General features: G+C 39.1%; 1 protein-coding gene across 10 annotated transcripts in view; it reads right to left on the bottom strand.

The window, feature by feature from the left end:
* Window positions 1-15515, bottom strand: part of ABCC9 (ATP binding cassette subfamily C member 9) — a 100529-nt gene that overhangs the window by 59225 nt on the left and 25789 nt on the right. For 8 of the 10 annotated variants that reach the window (XM_075506522.1, XM_075506566.1, XM_075506582.1 and 5 more), the window contains 6 exons: window positions 10166-10240; window positions 8424-8589; window positions 5285-5426; window positions 4794-4915; window positions 3350-3516; window positions 2417-2659 (listed from right to left, as the gene is read on the bottom strand). In XM_075506522.1, coding sequence (XP_075362637.1) covers window positions 2417-2659; window positions 3350-3516; window positions 4794-4915; window positions 5285-5426; window positions 8424-8568 — 819 coding nt within the window. In that variant the 5' untranslated portion in view covers window positions 8569-8589; window positions 10166-10240. The remainder of the gene's footprint in view (window positions 1-2416; window positions 2660-3349; window positions 3517-4793; window positions 4916-5284; window positions 5427-8423; window positions 8590-10165; window positions 10241-15515) is intronic. The other 2 variants (XM_075506531.1, XM_075506548.1) reach the window with 1 other exon arrangement.

Here is a 15515-nt window from a genome sequence, read left to right as displayed (position 1 = left end):
ACAGAACAGAATAATGAATTCAGATTTGTCACTGAGAAGCATTGGTTTAGGTCTCATGTGCCAGTGGGCAAACCTTCCTATGGCAGGAGCCAGAAGGATTCTGGCTAAATAGCTGAATATGGATTTCAGGAGTTGTCCACTGACATCAAAGAAAACAAGAAAAGGTTCTACCCAGTGTTCACAGACTTCATGGTTACTCAAGTAGCAATATGCTATTTTAGCAGAGTATAGCAGCCATAAAAAGTTAATCTCAGACCCTCTAGTTTACACTCTTGTATGTTTGGACACAGGTTTGGAAAACAGTGAATTTGAGAAAACAGCTATCAAAATTTAACCTGACTCATTTCCCTTGTGCTATTATTTCGTAGAGAACCTCAGCTGGTTTCAATTGTCATAGCATGCAGAAAGGATAGCAAGACAACGTCATATGAGCTATCTCAAAGGCATTTTACAATACAGAATATTCATGGTCATGTTCAGCATCTTTCATCAAGGTGTGATAAGAAGGGTTTGGAAAGGAACAGAAGCCTTCTTTCTGCAGGGCCATGGAGCACAGCTGAGATCAGCTGTCTCCAGGCACAGGGAGGGGTAACCCCACTTAATCCAGAGGTTGTTGGGGGCCCCCCTTGCCAGCTGTGGAAGATTAGTGTAAAATACACCCTGCCAACAGAGACAGTGACATATCATCTCTTCTAGATTGCAGGCCATGCTTCCACTTGAAGAACTTTCCTAATTCTGTGGTTGTTTTCTGGCCCAACCATGCACAAACCTACACATTTCTCCGTGGGAGCAAACTGTAGCGAGTTCCACTGCCTGGCTCTTTGGATTTGTTTTTAGCCCTTTGGTTTACTTTAACTTTATCTGTTTTACTTCAGGGTTTACTTTAGGGTTACATCCTGTTTTCAAATATTAGCACAAATGTGCTAGAGGCTGTGGTAATCTCAAGACTTTAAACAATTATGGAAACCAAAAAATCTGATGTAAGCCAGCTTTATAAATGTAGATTCATGTAACTGCACGGGTACATTTATACAAGTCTTCATTTGTGCATGACGCACACCAAGGGAAGCTACACACTGAATATTTGTGTGCATGCACGTGAGCAATAGCACATTTAACTTGCCTTTTGGCACCTGAACTGCATATTTGTGCAGGCACATACAGTATCTGCAGATGTAAATGAGCTACAGACAAATGCTTGCACCCAGTCATCATGCCTGTCATTAAGAATGGCACAAAGACTCAGGGCATGTAGGTGCCTAAGACTCTTTGGTCGCTTTAAGTAAGATTTAGGCACCAAATGCTTCTTTAAGGAGCTGGACTAAGGGATGCACTTCTCCTTTGCCATGAAAAGCTCAGTTCCAATGACTCAGTAGTTTTCTGCTTAAAGCAGAAGGTTCTTGGTCTCTAGTACAGTAAGCATCAACTACAAAAGGAAAGAGAAGCAACCTAAATCTATTAAAATAGAAACAATTGCACTGATTATGGCTTCATTTCAGAGGGTACAGAAAGGAGTCGCAGCTCCATCAGTTGCTGGGAGCGGAGAGCTGCTCCTCCCAGCTTCCCCTCGCATTGCAGTTCTAAGCCATGCACTGCTTGGAAACACGTTTATCTGGTGTGTGCAAGAATGGGATTTATATGCTTTTGTCCTACATGCTCCATTTTCCAAAGTGGCCTCTGAATGCCTGTATTCTCTCTGTTTATGCTTGAGAATTGATATGTATGTACAAATCGAGGAGGCAGGCTCTCAAATCCTCCCTCCTTTCTGCAAAACAAAGTATTTCTTTTTTGGGCAGAAATCACCAGCTTTAAGCACAAACGAAATGCCACAGTTTTCTCTAAATGCATCCAGAAGTTTCTCTGGAAACTCCTGCCCTACCCAGTGAGTTTGCCCAACCATGGGTTTTGTACTGGGTCTGGCTGGGATGGAGTTAATTTCCTTCATAGCAGCTGGTATGGCTATTTGGATTGGTGACTAAAACACTGTTGACAAGACAAAAGCCAGTGTTTTGGCTATTCTTGATGTGTGTTTTTGGCTATTTCTCTTTCTGGAGAAAAAAGTGAAAATGAGTGTTTCCAGCTGAAACTATGGACAGAATGTCTTCTAATTTAAGATGCTGTCATAAGTAGCTAAGATTTAAACAAAGCTTTCACTTTTAAAATGAAATCTAGCAAGTGATCAGTCTGTTATGGTTTTAGTTTCCAGTTGCTCTCAATCTGGCAACTCTCCCCTGCTGTAAATTCACTAAAACCAAACAGTAACCATTGGATTGGAACTTCATAAGCCAAGTTTCACCTTGGAAGAAACAGTCCTAAGTTAAAAATTCCTAAAACTAGGGCTTCATAGAAGCACAAAAAATTCAAAGTGACACTATAGTTTCTAAGGCCAAACAGTGACATGAACATCTTTGGTTACCTTTTGTTCCTCATACGCTTCTTTGAGACAAACGTAATTTGTGAGTGCTCTCATTGCAATTGGAAGCTTTCCGATTGCTTTCAGGTCCACAGGTTTCTTGTGAGCAGATATAATAAGAGTATTCATCCACCAATAAGTCGCCTTTGAGAGCAAATTGACAAATGGCTGCAGAAACCTCACCCCCAGGTCCTGTAGATCCTCTGGTGGCTTTACTTTCTGAGGGTTCATGAAAAATACGTACCTCTAGAGAGGAGAAAATAGACATGGTGCTCAAGGATTATCTTATTAACGGCAATTTTTAGTAGAAATTATGTATAATACAACTACAGTGTCAAATTTGCATTTAAAGGTAATTATACATTGAATTTAAATGTAAATTTGCATGTAAATAGGAGCATTTCCATTTTGACAGCATAACTGGCAAGAAATTGAGCAATATGGGATGTGGACACAGCTCTGTAGCCTACCAGTACTACCTATCTCTATCTGAACAACAAGAAAAAAGAATTCTTGGGATATAATTACATTTTAATTTATCATGGGTAAGAATGTATGCTAACTTATACATTCACTACATATATAGTTTATCTGCATTAACATAGCCTATACTGTATAGATTACATACACACACATATATACCCTTACATGCACAAATATGCATGTATATCTATGTATACAAATATGTATGAACTCTCTGTGTGTATACATATACACAGGCACACATATATACCAAGCCCAGGGGACACATCAAGGACATACATTTTAAAGAGATGCCAGGCCCCATTGATTTCTATAGAATTAACCAGACATTTACGGTTAAGCTAAACTTGGGCCTAAACTTGATACAAGCCAGAGTTACTGGGACTAAAGACCTATCTTCATTCCTGAGATACTACTGATATCTTTTCAGATCCTGATAAAGAAACCACATACCCTAACTCGAATGACATTGATCTCCACAGCCATCAGCAGCCCATAGAGAATGACCATAATTCCAGTGATACAGAAACGCAGCTGAGAAAAAGACACACCATCCTGGCAGTATCTGACAAGCTTGATCGTTTTGGTGACAAAGGCCATTATCCAGTAAAGAAAGAGAGCTGTAAAACAGGTGCATATGCATAATTTAAAAAAAAAAAAAAAAAAGCTATACCAGTTCTGCAGAAGTTTTAGCTCTCTTGAACAGAAATATTCAATGGCTTAATTCAATGCAAGCATGGTGATCCTCTATATCACCAGCCTGCAGGCTGGCACAGAGTGATGTCAGCCCAAGCCAGGTTTGAGAGATTTGCTTTGCACTTTCTTCTCCCAGGTCACTATTTTCTTTCCTGGGCCACCACCTTTCAAAGAGATCCACAACGGTGGGTCTTCACACAATTACAGAAGCCCATTGAAGATAATCTGAAGGGGAACTTTGTTATTGAAATGAAGTAAAAGTCACTTAAATTGACAAATATCATACCGGCTCTTTGAAAAAGCAGAGTGCATTGCAGGTAAGCTCATTTAGAAAAAGAGTTCATGTAATTTAATTATATCCTGCATTCTGGTTTGTATCTGTCGATGGCTAGTTCAGGTTGTTGAGTTATAGGTAATTTGGACTGTATACTTCTATGAAACATTATCCTGCAATGTCTAGTCAAATTCTTCTGACCATCTCCTGGCTGAGACAGATATCGTGAATACCAAGTAGCAGTTTCTCAAACATAAACCTTCTCCCCTCTGCCTTTGGAAAAAGTGAGAGGTGGCATTTATCGTTAGACTGAGTAATCTCAAAATCAACTGCAATGGATGCTGAGAAACAACAACCATCTGCACAGGATGGTTTGTGATCAGATTGCTATTAAAAGTGGTCTTTTAAAGCCCTTTTGAATGAAGACAAATTTTTGCCTCAAAATAATGAGCAGTGTTAAAAAATACCTAAAAGCTCATGCTAGAAATACAATAGGCATACTATGCTTTCCCTTTTGTGATAATTTTTAAAAATAGTTTTCAATATGTACCTTATTGTCATGGTTTAGGCCCAGCCGGCAACTAAACACCACGCAGCTGCTCGCTCACTCCCCCCCGGTGGGATGGGGGAGAGAATCGGAAGAGCAAAAGTAAGAAAACTCGTGGGTTGAGATAAGAACAGTTTAATAATTTAATAACAGCACTATACCAGCTACTAGGAAGAAAATTAACTCTATCCCAGCCGAAACCAGGACACTTATAAAGGATGCAATAACTCCTACAACAATACTAGTTCAAAGAGCAGAGAATTATTGCTCTCTCTTTTAATATTCTCATGCATTTCACCATCCTCTTCAATCTAAGCAAGCTGACTTTGGCTAAACTACTGGGTTTTGTAAGAGTACATAAATATCAGACTTAGACTTACCCAACAGTAACTTTGGAAAGTTAGATGTTTCAATATTATGGTAATAGACTATGGATACAGTGGCAGCCACAAATCCCATTATAGCTGGTAGAAAGAGATGCAGATGCCGAGATTTCATTTGTCTGAAAATAAATAAGGTATGAATTAGTTAATTTAGTGTCTTTTTTCACCATTCTTATATTCCTAGGTGTTCTGCTAATCTATTTAAGAGGACAAATATGACTGTCCTAGAGACAAAAAGATTCTTTCCACGTGAATGCCTTAACTTCTGTCAATATTTACTTGCTGTAATAGTTTGAGAGGAGAATAACAATGTGCTAAGAACAATCATTTCACCTTCATCACATTAAAATCCAGACAGTTCATGAAATGGTGCCCCATCTTTTGGGGGGAAAAAACTCCTCACGCCTTACTAGCTAGCCCGTGACACATTATCAGTATACATTAATGAATGCAATTAGCTTGGCTATCCACCAATCACCATCACTTACGTATCAGAAACTATGCCCTCTGCTATTTCACACACATGTACGAACAGGAGGGTGAACGTCAGGATCCACCGCAGGTTGTGTCCAGGGAAGTGCAGCCAGGTATTGTGGTGAATCTGGACTTTGGAGCTTTGGCTTCCCCAGCCTGGGAAATAATAGTAATGAAAGAAGGTTATCACACAGCCAGCTAGTGAGTGATCTGGTTATCAACTCCCTATTCTAATCCATAGGTCACTCTTAAGAGTGTATAATCAACACAAAACCCCTAAAAGACTATGGGGGCTGTTTTTAGTAATAACATGACCCAGGAGTGCTTGAGTTGCCATGTAGCCCCCCATAATTTAGATCTGACCCTCTAGACAACATGGCAACAGACTTCCCACAATCGCAATCAAAGAGAAGAGGGGGCCAAGAACAAAGATGAGAGAACCATCAGAAACATCTCAGAGTCTCACCCTTGCACAACAGGGACTGCCAGATCTTAAGTGATGATGTCGTGTCTTTCTCAGTCACAGACAAGAGTGGGCAAAGTTTCCAACTGATATAAAATTTGCATCCTCTGATGAGGCCTCAAAGAGATATATTCACTTCAAACAAATAACATTTATTATCTTTGTCTCAGGCCTGGTTGGGAGTGCTGTCTCAGGGGATGCTGAACGGCGGTTTCGCAGTCTCTGCTCCTTAGGCACAGCCCAGCCTCCTTGCCCTGTGCATTCCTGGCACATTAAAGCTTCCAGCACAGCACCAGAACTCAGCTGATTTAATCAACAAATTAATCTTGAAGCCCATTTTCATGTTGTCACCTCAGATGGCACCTATCCTTTTCAGGCAAGATCCGCTCTGAAGCCAGGAACCTGGCAAAAAGCAGGACACCAAGGACACCAAGGACCTGACAGATGTGACAGTGCTGGGGGTAGCTGAGGACTGATCAGAGGTTAGCCTCTCATGATGGCAAGTCTTGTCCTGCATGTTGCTTTGTCCTCTGCCCCCTCCCACCCTGGTACAGGGCTGTCCTGAGCCAGTCAGCCCAAATGGCTGTACATGTCCCTCTTACTGTAAGGCAGCTCCTGGAATTCCCCGACAGACTGCCCAAAGCCCATAGAGAATCCCAAGAACAGCACATTTCAGGGAAGTAAAGAAACAAAACAAAGGAAAACAAAAACAAAACTGAAGTTGTTTAACTAGGACAGTGAGCATTACATCTGTTTCTTTCAGTAACTGCAGAACTGGTTTAAATCCAGGATATGCTTTTGATACACAAGGATGCAGCATCTCATCGTGCCTAGAGGCTCATCAGGTGACTCAGAAACACATAAACCAGAGCCCAGGTTTGTTCATTCTTGGAAACTGTCAGGATTTCACCATTTCATCCTTGTTTAATATGTAAAGTCCTGCAGGAACAAAATATTCTCTCTTCTCCATATCTATCTATCTCAAGCATCTTATATAATTTCCTGAGATTTTTTCCTAATCTAATGTGGCTTTCTTTGACCTTGCTCCTATCTTTGTTTCTCCCAGGCTGCTTTTCATTTTTACTTCCTCTTTGCCCATACATCTGCACAAACACGGTTCATCATCAATTTTTGGTTTTGGAGTCAGTCAATCCTGTGGACTCCAGCTGGCTTTTAATGCTCTGTTCAACAACTATTTGTCCTGATAATCAAGGTACAAAATAGAAAACAAAGAATTACATAAATACATAACATACAACTTAAGCTATGTTTTTTTTCCTAACATGGTTAGAAAATAGAGGGAATTTTCAGTGGCTGCAATACTATTCCAAAATTAATTGACTAATACCTGTAAAAATATTAAAGCAGCCTGCTACCACTTGTTGCATAACACAGAATGTTGTAAAAGATTATCTCTGCCCTCAGACCTTGCATTCAGTTTCCATCAAACACTTCTGCAGAAAGCCTGTAATTCAAGGGTGACTTGCGTCTCATCTCAAAGAAAGAGCCAGCACTGATGTAAAGATCCAGCACTATTGGAGAGAGTTCTCCATAACCCTTGGGGTTTTTTCCAGTCTTTAGTTATTCTTTTGTTAGGACTTGTTTCTTATTCCCTTGTTTAATTATTTAATCAGTTTTCAGTCATTGGATCTTGTTATACCTTTGATCGCTAGGTACTGAGTGTTGTAGCCCACAGGTTGCTGTAAGCCTATTATTCAATCACTTCAGAGTCTTTTTGCATAATGGAAGTCCTTAAATCTCCAGTTCGAATATAGTCCCAAATTCAAACCTTCCTTGTGGAAGAAATGTATTACTATGTATATACACGACACCAGGAAGGTAACATGGAAGAACTGACATGCCATTTCTCATGCAGTTGTCAGGAGAATATTTATTTTTATGAATACTTATTGCCTTTTGACAGTTATTCAAGTCTCTTTATCTCCTACGATCAGTTAGAATGCCACTGTTTGACAACTCTGAAAAAGGATTAAATTGCATTTATTTAATCACTGCAAATAACTGGGATAAAGAGACGGCTATAGAGAAAAAGTATCATTAGAGTACTAGTTTAGATGGGGCTTTTTACAAGAATATGTACGTTAGAGCCACTCCACTGTCCTAAATTCTTCAAGAGAGATTTATCACTTCTTATTTTCATTCCTGTGAAAAAAGATTATCTCTTTTGCTCTACTTCTGTTTACAAATGTTGGCAAAAGAAGTAATTATTCTGTTTTAAAAGTTTCCTACACTTCTCCTAGCCTTAGATCCAAGTTGGACATTTTGGATATTCTCTGAAATTCACATAACTTGAAGGGAATTCAGACCCACTGTCATAAGTCTTCTAATATCTAATAATAGCAAAGGTTGCAAGTTGCCAATTTCAAATCTGAAGAAAACTTCTCCAGAGAGAAGTTTCAAAGCATTTGGATCTGATTTCTCTGGTTCTCATCCATCTTAGTTCAGATTTATATCTGCTTAGTTCAGATTTATATCTAAAATTCCCAACATTTCAAGAGAGTTGGCTTCACGTCCTTTGGGTCAAGCGATTCTTTCTCTTCTTTTTTAAAATTAATAAATATAAAGCATCCAATGGTTTGCACCACAGGCCTCCAAGCACATATAAACATGACTGAGTATAAATACATGCTCGTGTTTGTAGGATTGCACAGCTCCATTGAGTAACTCACCAATGAACAAAATTGGGAAGGTGATAAATAGCAAGAAGACATGGGGAACCAAGTTGAGGGCATCCACAAAGCAGACGTTTCTTAGGACACCAGCGCTGATGTTATAGGCTGAAGCATTGTCGTTACCACAAAATGCGAGCCTCATTGTTTCCAGAAGGTCTGACTACTACAAAAAAGAGGGAATAGTTGACTACCAAGACTTCTAGCATTCCCTTCAGCTAACCAGAAAATAAGTAAAATAAAGAGATACAGAAGGAGCACACTGAACAACCCGTAGAGAATAATTCAGTTGTATTTTGAAAATTCTTTTGGGTTCCGTCAAGTATAAGCACATTAGAATGAAGGCTGTGTTTATATTAAAGGTACTATTTATTAGAAGTACTATTTATTAAATACACTATGCTATTTTATTAAATACACCATGCTATGTCTTCTAGTGTTCATTATATGCACAAATGTTATGCTGCGAATGCTCTATGAGAACATAGGGAAAGAACAAGAAAGTTTTGAAAAACAATTATTTCCATTTCTCATAAGAAAACTCAAATGCACAGAAGCTGACTCCTGGGTGTTACTGTTTCTTTGATGAGCCAACATTCTCTGTGCAACATCTCTGTTCATACAATTTGTTCCACTACATTTTTAGTGCAAGCTCTGAACCTTTGATATTTGTGATTTGGCAGCTTTGCATTCACTGATATTTTTTATTTCTTCATCGTGCCATAGAACAACAATGGTCACATACACTAGTTATTACAGATAATTACCAAACTCTTAATCAAAGTAGGTTGTATTGAAGATTGCATAGGTAGTAAATCAGCATTTATGCTTGATCCTACAAATCCTTATGCACATGCTTAGCCTCATCTAAGCAGTTCTCTGACTTCCATGATTTCTTATGAGATTATCTTTGTACACCAAGATAAGCTAATGCGTTGGTGCTTGCAGAGTATGGGCCATAGCATGACCCACAGTTATGGCTAGCTTCTGGCTTTTATCAACCTGTGCATCGTTTATTTATTCATTCTTCTTTATAAGAACATGAAACAAGATTGCAAACAAAATGTTTCCTTGCTGGTTTCTCTGCCCGAGACTTATACCAGCAACACAGTGCTGTAGAATAGGTTGTGTAAACTCATTTGCTCACATTCTTTTTTTTCTAAATTTTACATACTAAAATGGAAAGAATATCTTTAATTCGGCAAAGTATATGTATACTTTGGTGAATGCGTCTTTCTGCAACAACGTTGGCATTAATGAGTTTTACGGAATCAGAACAATATAGACATGCAAAAAAATGCATGAACACAGTTTAAAAAAAGTTACTTGAATGCGGAGAAATATGTTTTCCTTCTTTCCTCAAATAGTTCAGATTAGTTTTATGAGCCTAGTTGTTTAAACAAGGTAAGCATAACAAGGTAAGCATAAACTGCTCAAGTACTCCCTTAGAGAGAACAGAAACATATAGATCTTCAAAAAAACATAGAGTTCAAAGAGGCACTTTGAACCTCTCCTAAACGCCCTTTTTGCTTTTAACTAACTTTTTGCTGGATCTGAAAAGCATAATCCATATTGAAATACATCAGTGAAACTTGTAAAGGAGTTTCATTGAAAAGAATGTGATAAATGCAGTCCCTTTTCCAAACATATCAGCACTTTATGGTCTGAGATTTGCCAGAATTTAAGCATAACTCAGAGTCATATGGTGGACACATCCTGCAAAAATGCATGCGTGTACTTACTGTGGTGCAAAAGCTGACGGGCAACCCACTCAATCTTCAGTAGAACACAATTTGATGGAGAGTTTGGCCCATTCTCTATAATGAATAGAGTGATATGACCACTATCATTCTATCTTTTTAATTTTATATAAAAATATATTTGTAATTACATATGACTGATAACACAAAAGAAATAGTATGTTAATATGAATTCTGTCTGAATAGACTGAGGCATTATTATCAAAACAAATATGGAACTTTTCAAAAAACTACACAAAGATTGCTTGGTTTTAATCTGTAAAAGCTTGACATGTCTCCTTTAAGAGAAACATAATGGTAATGATAATCTCTTGAAAATCAGAAGTGTTGTTTCCTCATTTTTATCAAAGGTCAGAAGTCCAAGGGAGTTCTGCTGGGAATTTTCCTCCCTTTCCCACAAAGAGGACTCTCTTCTGAGACAGTGTAAGATGCTATTGTGGTCTAGTGGTTGGATTGGTACCGAAAGGCAGGAGGATCCTGGGTTCAAATGAGCACTGAATCATTGACTTCCAGTGTAGTTTTTGGCTTCTAGTCAAAAATAAATCTGGGAGAAAGGACTAAAACCATGTCCACGAGAAGCTAAGGGAACTGTTGTTTTTCTCCATTTTTCTGGAAGGGAAATGAAATATAGGCAGTAGATGTTCCTGTGGAAGAAAGGACTATTAACTGCATGGAGAGTGCTATCTGCTAGCTAGGACCTACCATCAGTTTGTAGAGGATTCATATCACACCTCAAACAACAGTGCCTAAAAGCTCTCAAGAAAGGTGCATCTTTCAAGAATCACATCTGCATTTTCACAAGAATCTGCGCTGTGCCTTGTTTTGTGATGAAGTATGTCTAATAACACACTCTTAAAACCAACTGTTCTTTGCATGTTCGCAGGCCTGAGGAAAGAATCTGGTCCTATCGTTAATACTGATGTATAAAGACAGTGCCCATCATACTGATGGTAATTTTCAAGAGTAGGTATGAGCAGTGTATTCGCAATACTTTTGTTACAGGTTCATTTCAAAAAAGAGGTAGAATTTTATTGTCTTCTCTTAAAATGAGAGAGAAAATCAAAGCGCCTAGGTTGGTTAGTTTCTAAAAAAAACCCCAGAAAATCAAAAGGATTGCATTGCCAATGAAATGCAATAGGGTAATTGACAATAAATTCCCAAGTTTTTAAATCAGAAAACACTTCAACTTTGATCAGCACGTTCAGTGGCCACGTTCATTAAACCTCCACAGGCTTAAAATCTATCCAAACATTCTGATCATTGTCATGATGCTGTGTTGACAGAATGCAGCTTATGATTCGGCCTCATAAAATGCCCACCAGCTACAACTTCCCTTTTTAGCAGCACCCACTTCAGGACACACATCTAGTACGGTATGGCACTGATAGGGAATAGAAGAGAGAAGAACTGTAGAAGCATTAATAGTCCAGTGATCCTTCCTTCCTTCCTTCCTCCCTTTCTTTCTTCCATCCATTTGTCCATCACCACTGTGCTAGAAATGAACTATGACTGGGAGTGGAGGACTCATGTTCTGCATCTGTTGATCTATGCCAACTTTCATAGACACTTTCTGGTGTTTACACACACAGGCTGCTAGTAGTTCTCTGTATCTTCAAGAGTGGCGTATGAAAATACACAGCAGTACATTAGAGCTCTAAGAAATAATTTTATCTCCAGTGTGCCTCACAGGGAGCAAGAAACCACTCCATCATTCCCTTCCTGTCCATTTCTGGTACAGAAGGCAGATCCAATATACCCTCCACACTTTTGCCCATCTGACTCAAACCACTGGACCTTGCTCTGTTCTTTGGAAAATTTATATACACAGGAGGCTCTGGAGATGCACTGATGCACAGGCTTATCACCCCAGGCATAAAGCATGTCATGTAGTTTCCATTTCTTTGCTCAAGTTTCACAGACAGGGGAAATATATTGGATGAAATTTTACTGACATGTAAGGAAGGATGCTTTGCATTTACAGTCAATGCGAGTGAGACTCCCATTTGGTTCGAAGCTGAAATTAGCCATTACTTTCTGCTGCATCAGGGCATGCCTCCAGAAGATCATTTTCATTGGCCTCAAGGTTTAACAAGCTGTGTTCATTTCCAAAGGACAGAAAGAAAAGCCCCTAAGGCAGGAGAACAAGTCCTTGATTTCTCTACACGGTATGGGGCATTTTACAACAATGCTTGTGCAGCTCCACCAAAGTTAAAAGGAGTTGGACCATGACAGGTTTCCAGATGCAATTGCTCATCCAAGGAAACAGTGTAACCTTCAGCCTTCTTCAAATGAAAATTTGAGAGTATGATGGCAAAATTTATCATGTCCACACTCAGATTCAATGCTTGCAAAGTTCAGCGTAGCTACAGATGAACACATTCTTAGGGCTGTAAACAGTGCAAGTAGCATGTTCAAAAGCTTCAGACTAACTTGAGAGTCTAAGTTGCATTTTCAAACACTATTTCAGTATTGGGAGTTAAGGCTAAAGAGATCTTTAATAATTCTAAAAATTTTAAAGGGTTTTAAAAGGCCTCAGCTATACTGACTTTTAATGAGTCCCAGTTTTGAAAATTTTCACTCAAAAAACTCAACCTGGAAATGAAGACAGTTTAGAAGATCTTGACTACAGATAACCAATGAAAGGCAGATTGAAAAGGCACTATTCCCTCCTCTTCTGTAAAACTGTAAGATTTCTTTCATGAAATGAAAATGTGAAACGGAAGAACAACAAACTTAGAAAAAACATGAAGAATTGCAGTTGTGCTTACTGTTGTAACTCATCAAAAACTGCAGCTGGATTTAGAAAGGAAGATGGAACACTTTTATGACTGATCACTGACCAAATTTGGTTCCCTTAATAATAATTAAACTATTCTTCCATTGGCTTTAACTCTTCTACTAAGCCAATCCTGGGCTTTAGTCAGAACTAGGTCTGTAGAGAGGTGAATAGAGGTATCTTGCCTATGCGAGGAAGTGCTGTTTGTTTTGCTTGGTGCTGAGCATTGTGCAAGCACATAATTAAATACACTGAATTAAATACACTTTTTATACTTTTCCCGAGCACCCGTTGTTGATCATTGCCAAAGACAGAATGCTGATGACACTGAACAACAGTCTAACCCTGAACGAATAGCCATGCTGAAGATCTTCGAATTAGCCCTAAGCAAGTCAGAATACAGAGCTGACTCAAGGTTTCCTACAGTGTAGCCAAAGGTGATTTTCTCCTTAGCAAAGATGAGGGGACAGACTTTTTAGGCCACAGTAAGTATGCAGGGAGAGACCAAAGAGGAAAAACTGGGCTGCAGAGCCACACGAGGAGAGATTTGAATAGACTTCTGTTGTCAAGGGATGGAAGACGTAAAAGCAGTTATTGCTGCAACTCAGAGAGGTTATCACATTCCACACCAGCAGTTGCCCTCCTACACCTGCCAAGACCCCTTCCTTGGTAACATCGGCAGCAGCACAAAGCTGGGCTTCCTGGAACTGTACATAGGCGAATTAAGCAGCAAAGCCAGATGGTTTTATCATCCTCAGCAGTCTGCTGCTGTAGGCGGCTGCCCGCTTCGCTGTAGGCTACACAGTCTAGTAGAGAGCCATGCAAATATTAGTTCAGTCTCAGAATTAATGGTCTTAATCACCATGGTGCTGTTCCCAGGATAAGAAGCCCTGCTTACAGCAAGCTTGACATCGGTGCTGAGTTGTTGCAGTTGCCATACTTCAATTCCAAAGTTGGCTCATGCAGGACCATCTTAAGGACCCATGAGCCATAGGGCATAACAGCAGAGAAACGTCCACTAGTTTCTTAGCAAATCTTTATCTATGGGTGCCAAAGGAAGGGTTAGTCACTGGAAAGCAAAGGCCTCTTCTTCTCATATGGATTGCCAAGACCTTTTCTCTAAGCTCATGTTCAGGTTGGAATCTTTGGAGCTGAAGGCTTCTTTACAGGCAAATGGCTTTGTCCAGCAAACAGCAATGTCTGCAAAAAATGGGAGCAGTCTAACTGCTACATTAAAACAATAAAATGCATAACCCAAATATGAATATTTAGGAGAGAACAGATGTTCTTGTAGCAAGTTGTTTTGAAATTTGTTGGTCATCTGAAGTTATTGATCACTATTTCTCATCAGGTAGTTTCAGAGTAACTGTTGAGATCCTCATATACTCATTTAAGAAAACAACGTTATTCATAGTCATTACAGAAAATGGCTTTCCAAGAGATAATTTTCCCTTTCTGTTGAATATAGTAGGCCACCAAATTATGCTAGGGTGATTACACCAAAGCAAGTACATCACAATATATTTGCTTCACTACTAATTATAGCAGGAATGTTATACTTTATAATAACATTGCCAAGCGTACGAGGTTTAACCTAGCATTTCAGTCAGGGGAAATGCAGTGGTGTGATAAAGATCATCTGATAACAAGCACGTGCTATCTGAGGGTACCAGCTACATTCAGCACCCCAATAGGGGTGCCAGGTACCAGGTAATTTTTTAACACTTGTAGGCTGGAAGGCCTTTGTCCTTCAAAGTTATGGACAAATTGCTCACCTTAACTTCAGCCTTTACAAACTGTAGAACTGGTCAGAAATTTTCAGAGGTGCATTTTCTTTCTCCCTTTGAAAATGGCTTTTGCTGAGCAGTCAGCTACAAGCTAAAGCCACGAGCAAAACTTCACAGAGGAGGGGAATGGAAAGAACAATCAGGAGGACGGGCCCATGATGGTGCCAGTGGAAGGCAAGTTTCAGCTCTGCTTTACATAATTTGGGAATCTGATTCCCTGTTGGTTTACTTTAATGAGGATGTGAACTATCTGAACAGCAGTTCACCCTGCAATGAAATAGCTAAAAAAACTTCTGTCCTTTAAGCATTTAAATTTTCATGGTAAAATCCCCATCACTGGCAAGTTGAGACTTTCTGGTTTTGGGCTAAGGCGTACAGACATAGTCATAATATAATAAACAGAAGACCGTACAAAAGAGCTTCAGGAATAGATGTTCACTGTGAAGAAGAAAAAGGTTTGGGGAAGAAAAAAAAAAAGGACAAAGTTGTAAACATGAATATGATGTAGCATTGAAACTAAACACTTACAAATCTCATACATAACAAGCATAAATGGGGATTCTCAGGGCACTAAGCCAGTTTCTGAGATATATTTTCCATAAGCAATTGTGAAGAAGACAATGGGAAAATGGCAGATAATTTAAATTTCCTTAAAAAGAATGAGAACATCCTCACCGAGTGCAAAACTGTAAGAATTCTAGTTAAAGACATTTTAATTACCTTAGGGTCTTTTAAAGTGGACTTAAAAGTCTTCATATTCAAGAGTTTC

This window comes from Mycteria americana, chromosome 1, assembly GCF_035582795.1.
Source record: "Mycteria americana isolate JAX WOST 10 ecotype Jacksonville Zoo and Gardens chromosome 1, USCA_MyAme_1.0, whole genome shotgun sequence".
NCBI classification, from domain to species: Eukaryota; Metazoa; Chordata; class Aves; order Ciconiiformes; family Ciconiidae; genus Mycteria; species Mycteria americana.
Note: the sequence above shows the minus strand (reverse complement) of the source record. Positions and strands in the feature narration are given on the sequence as shown.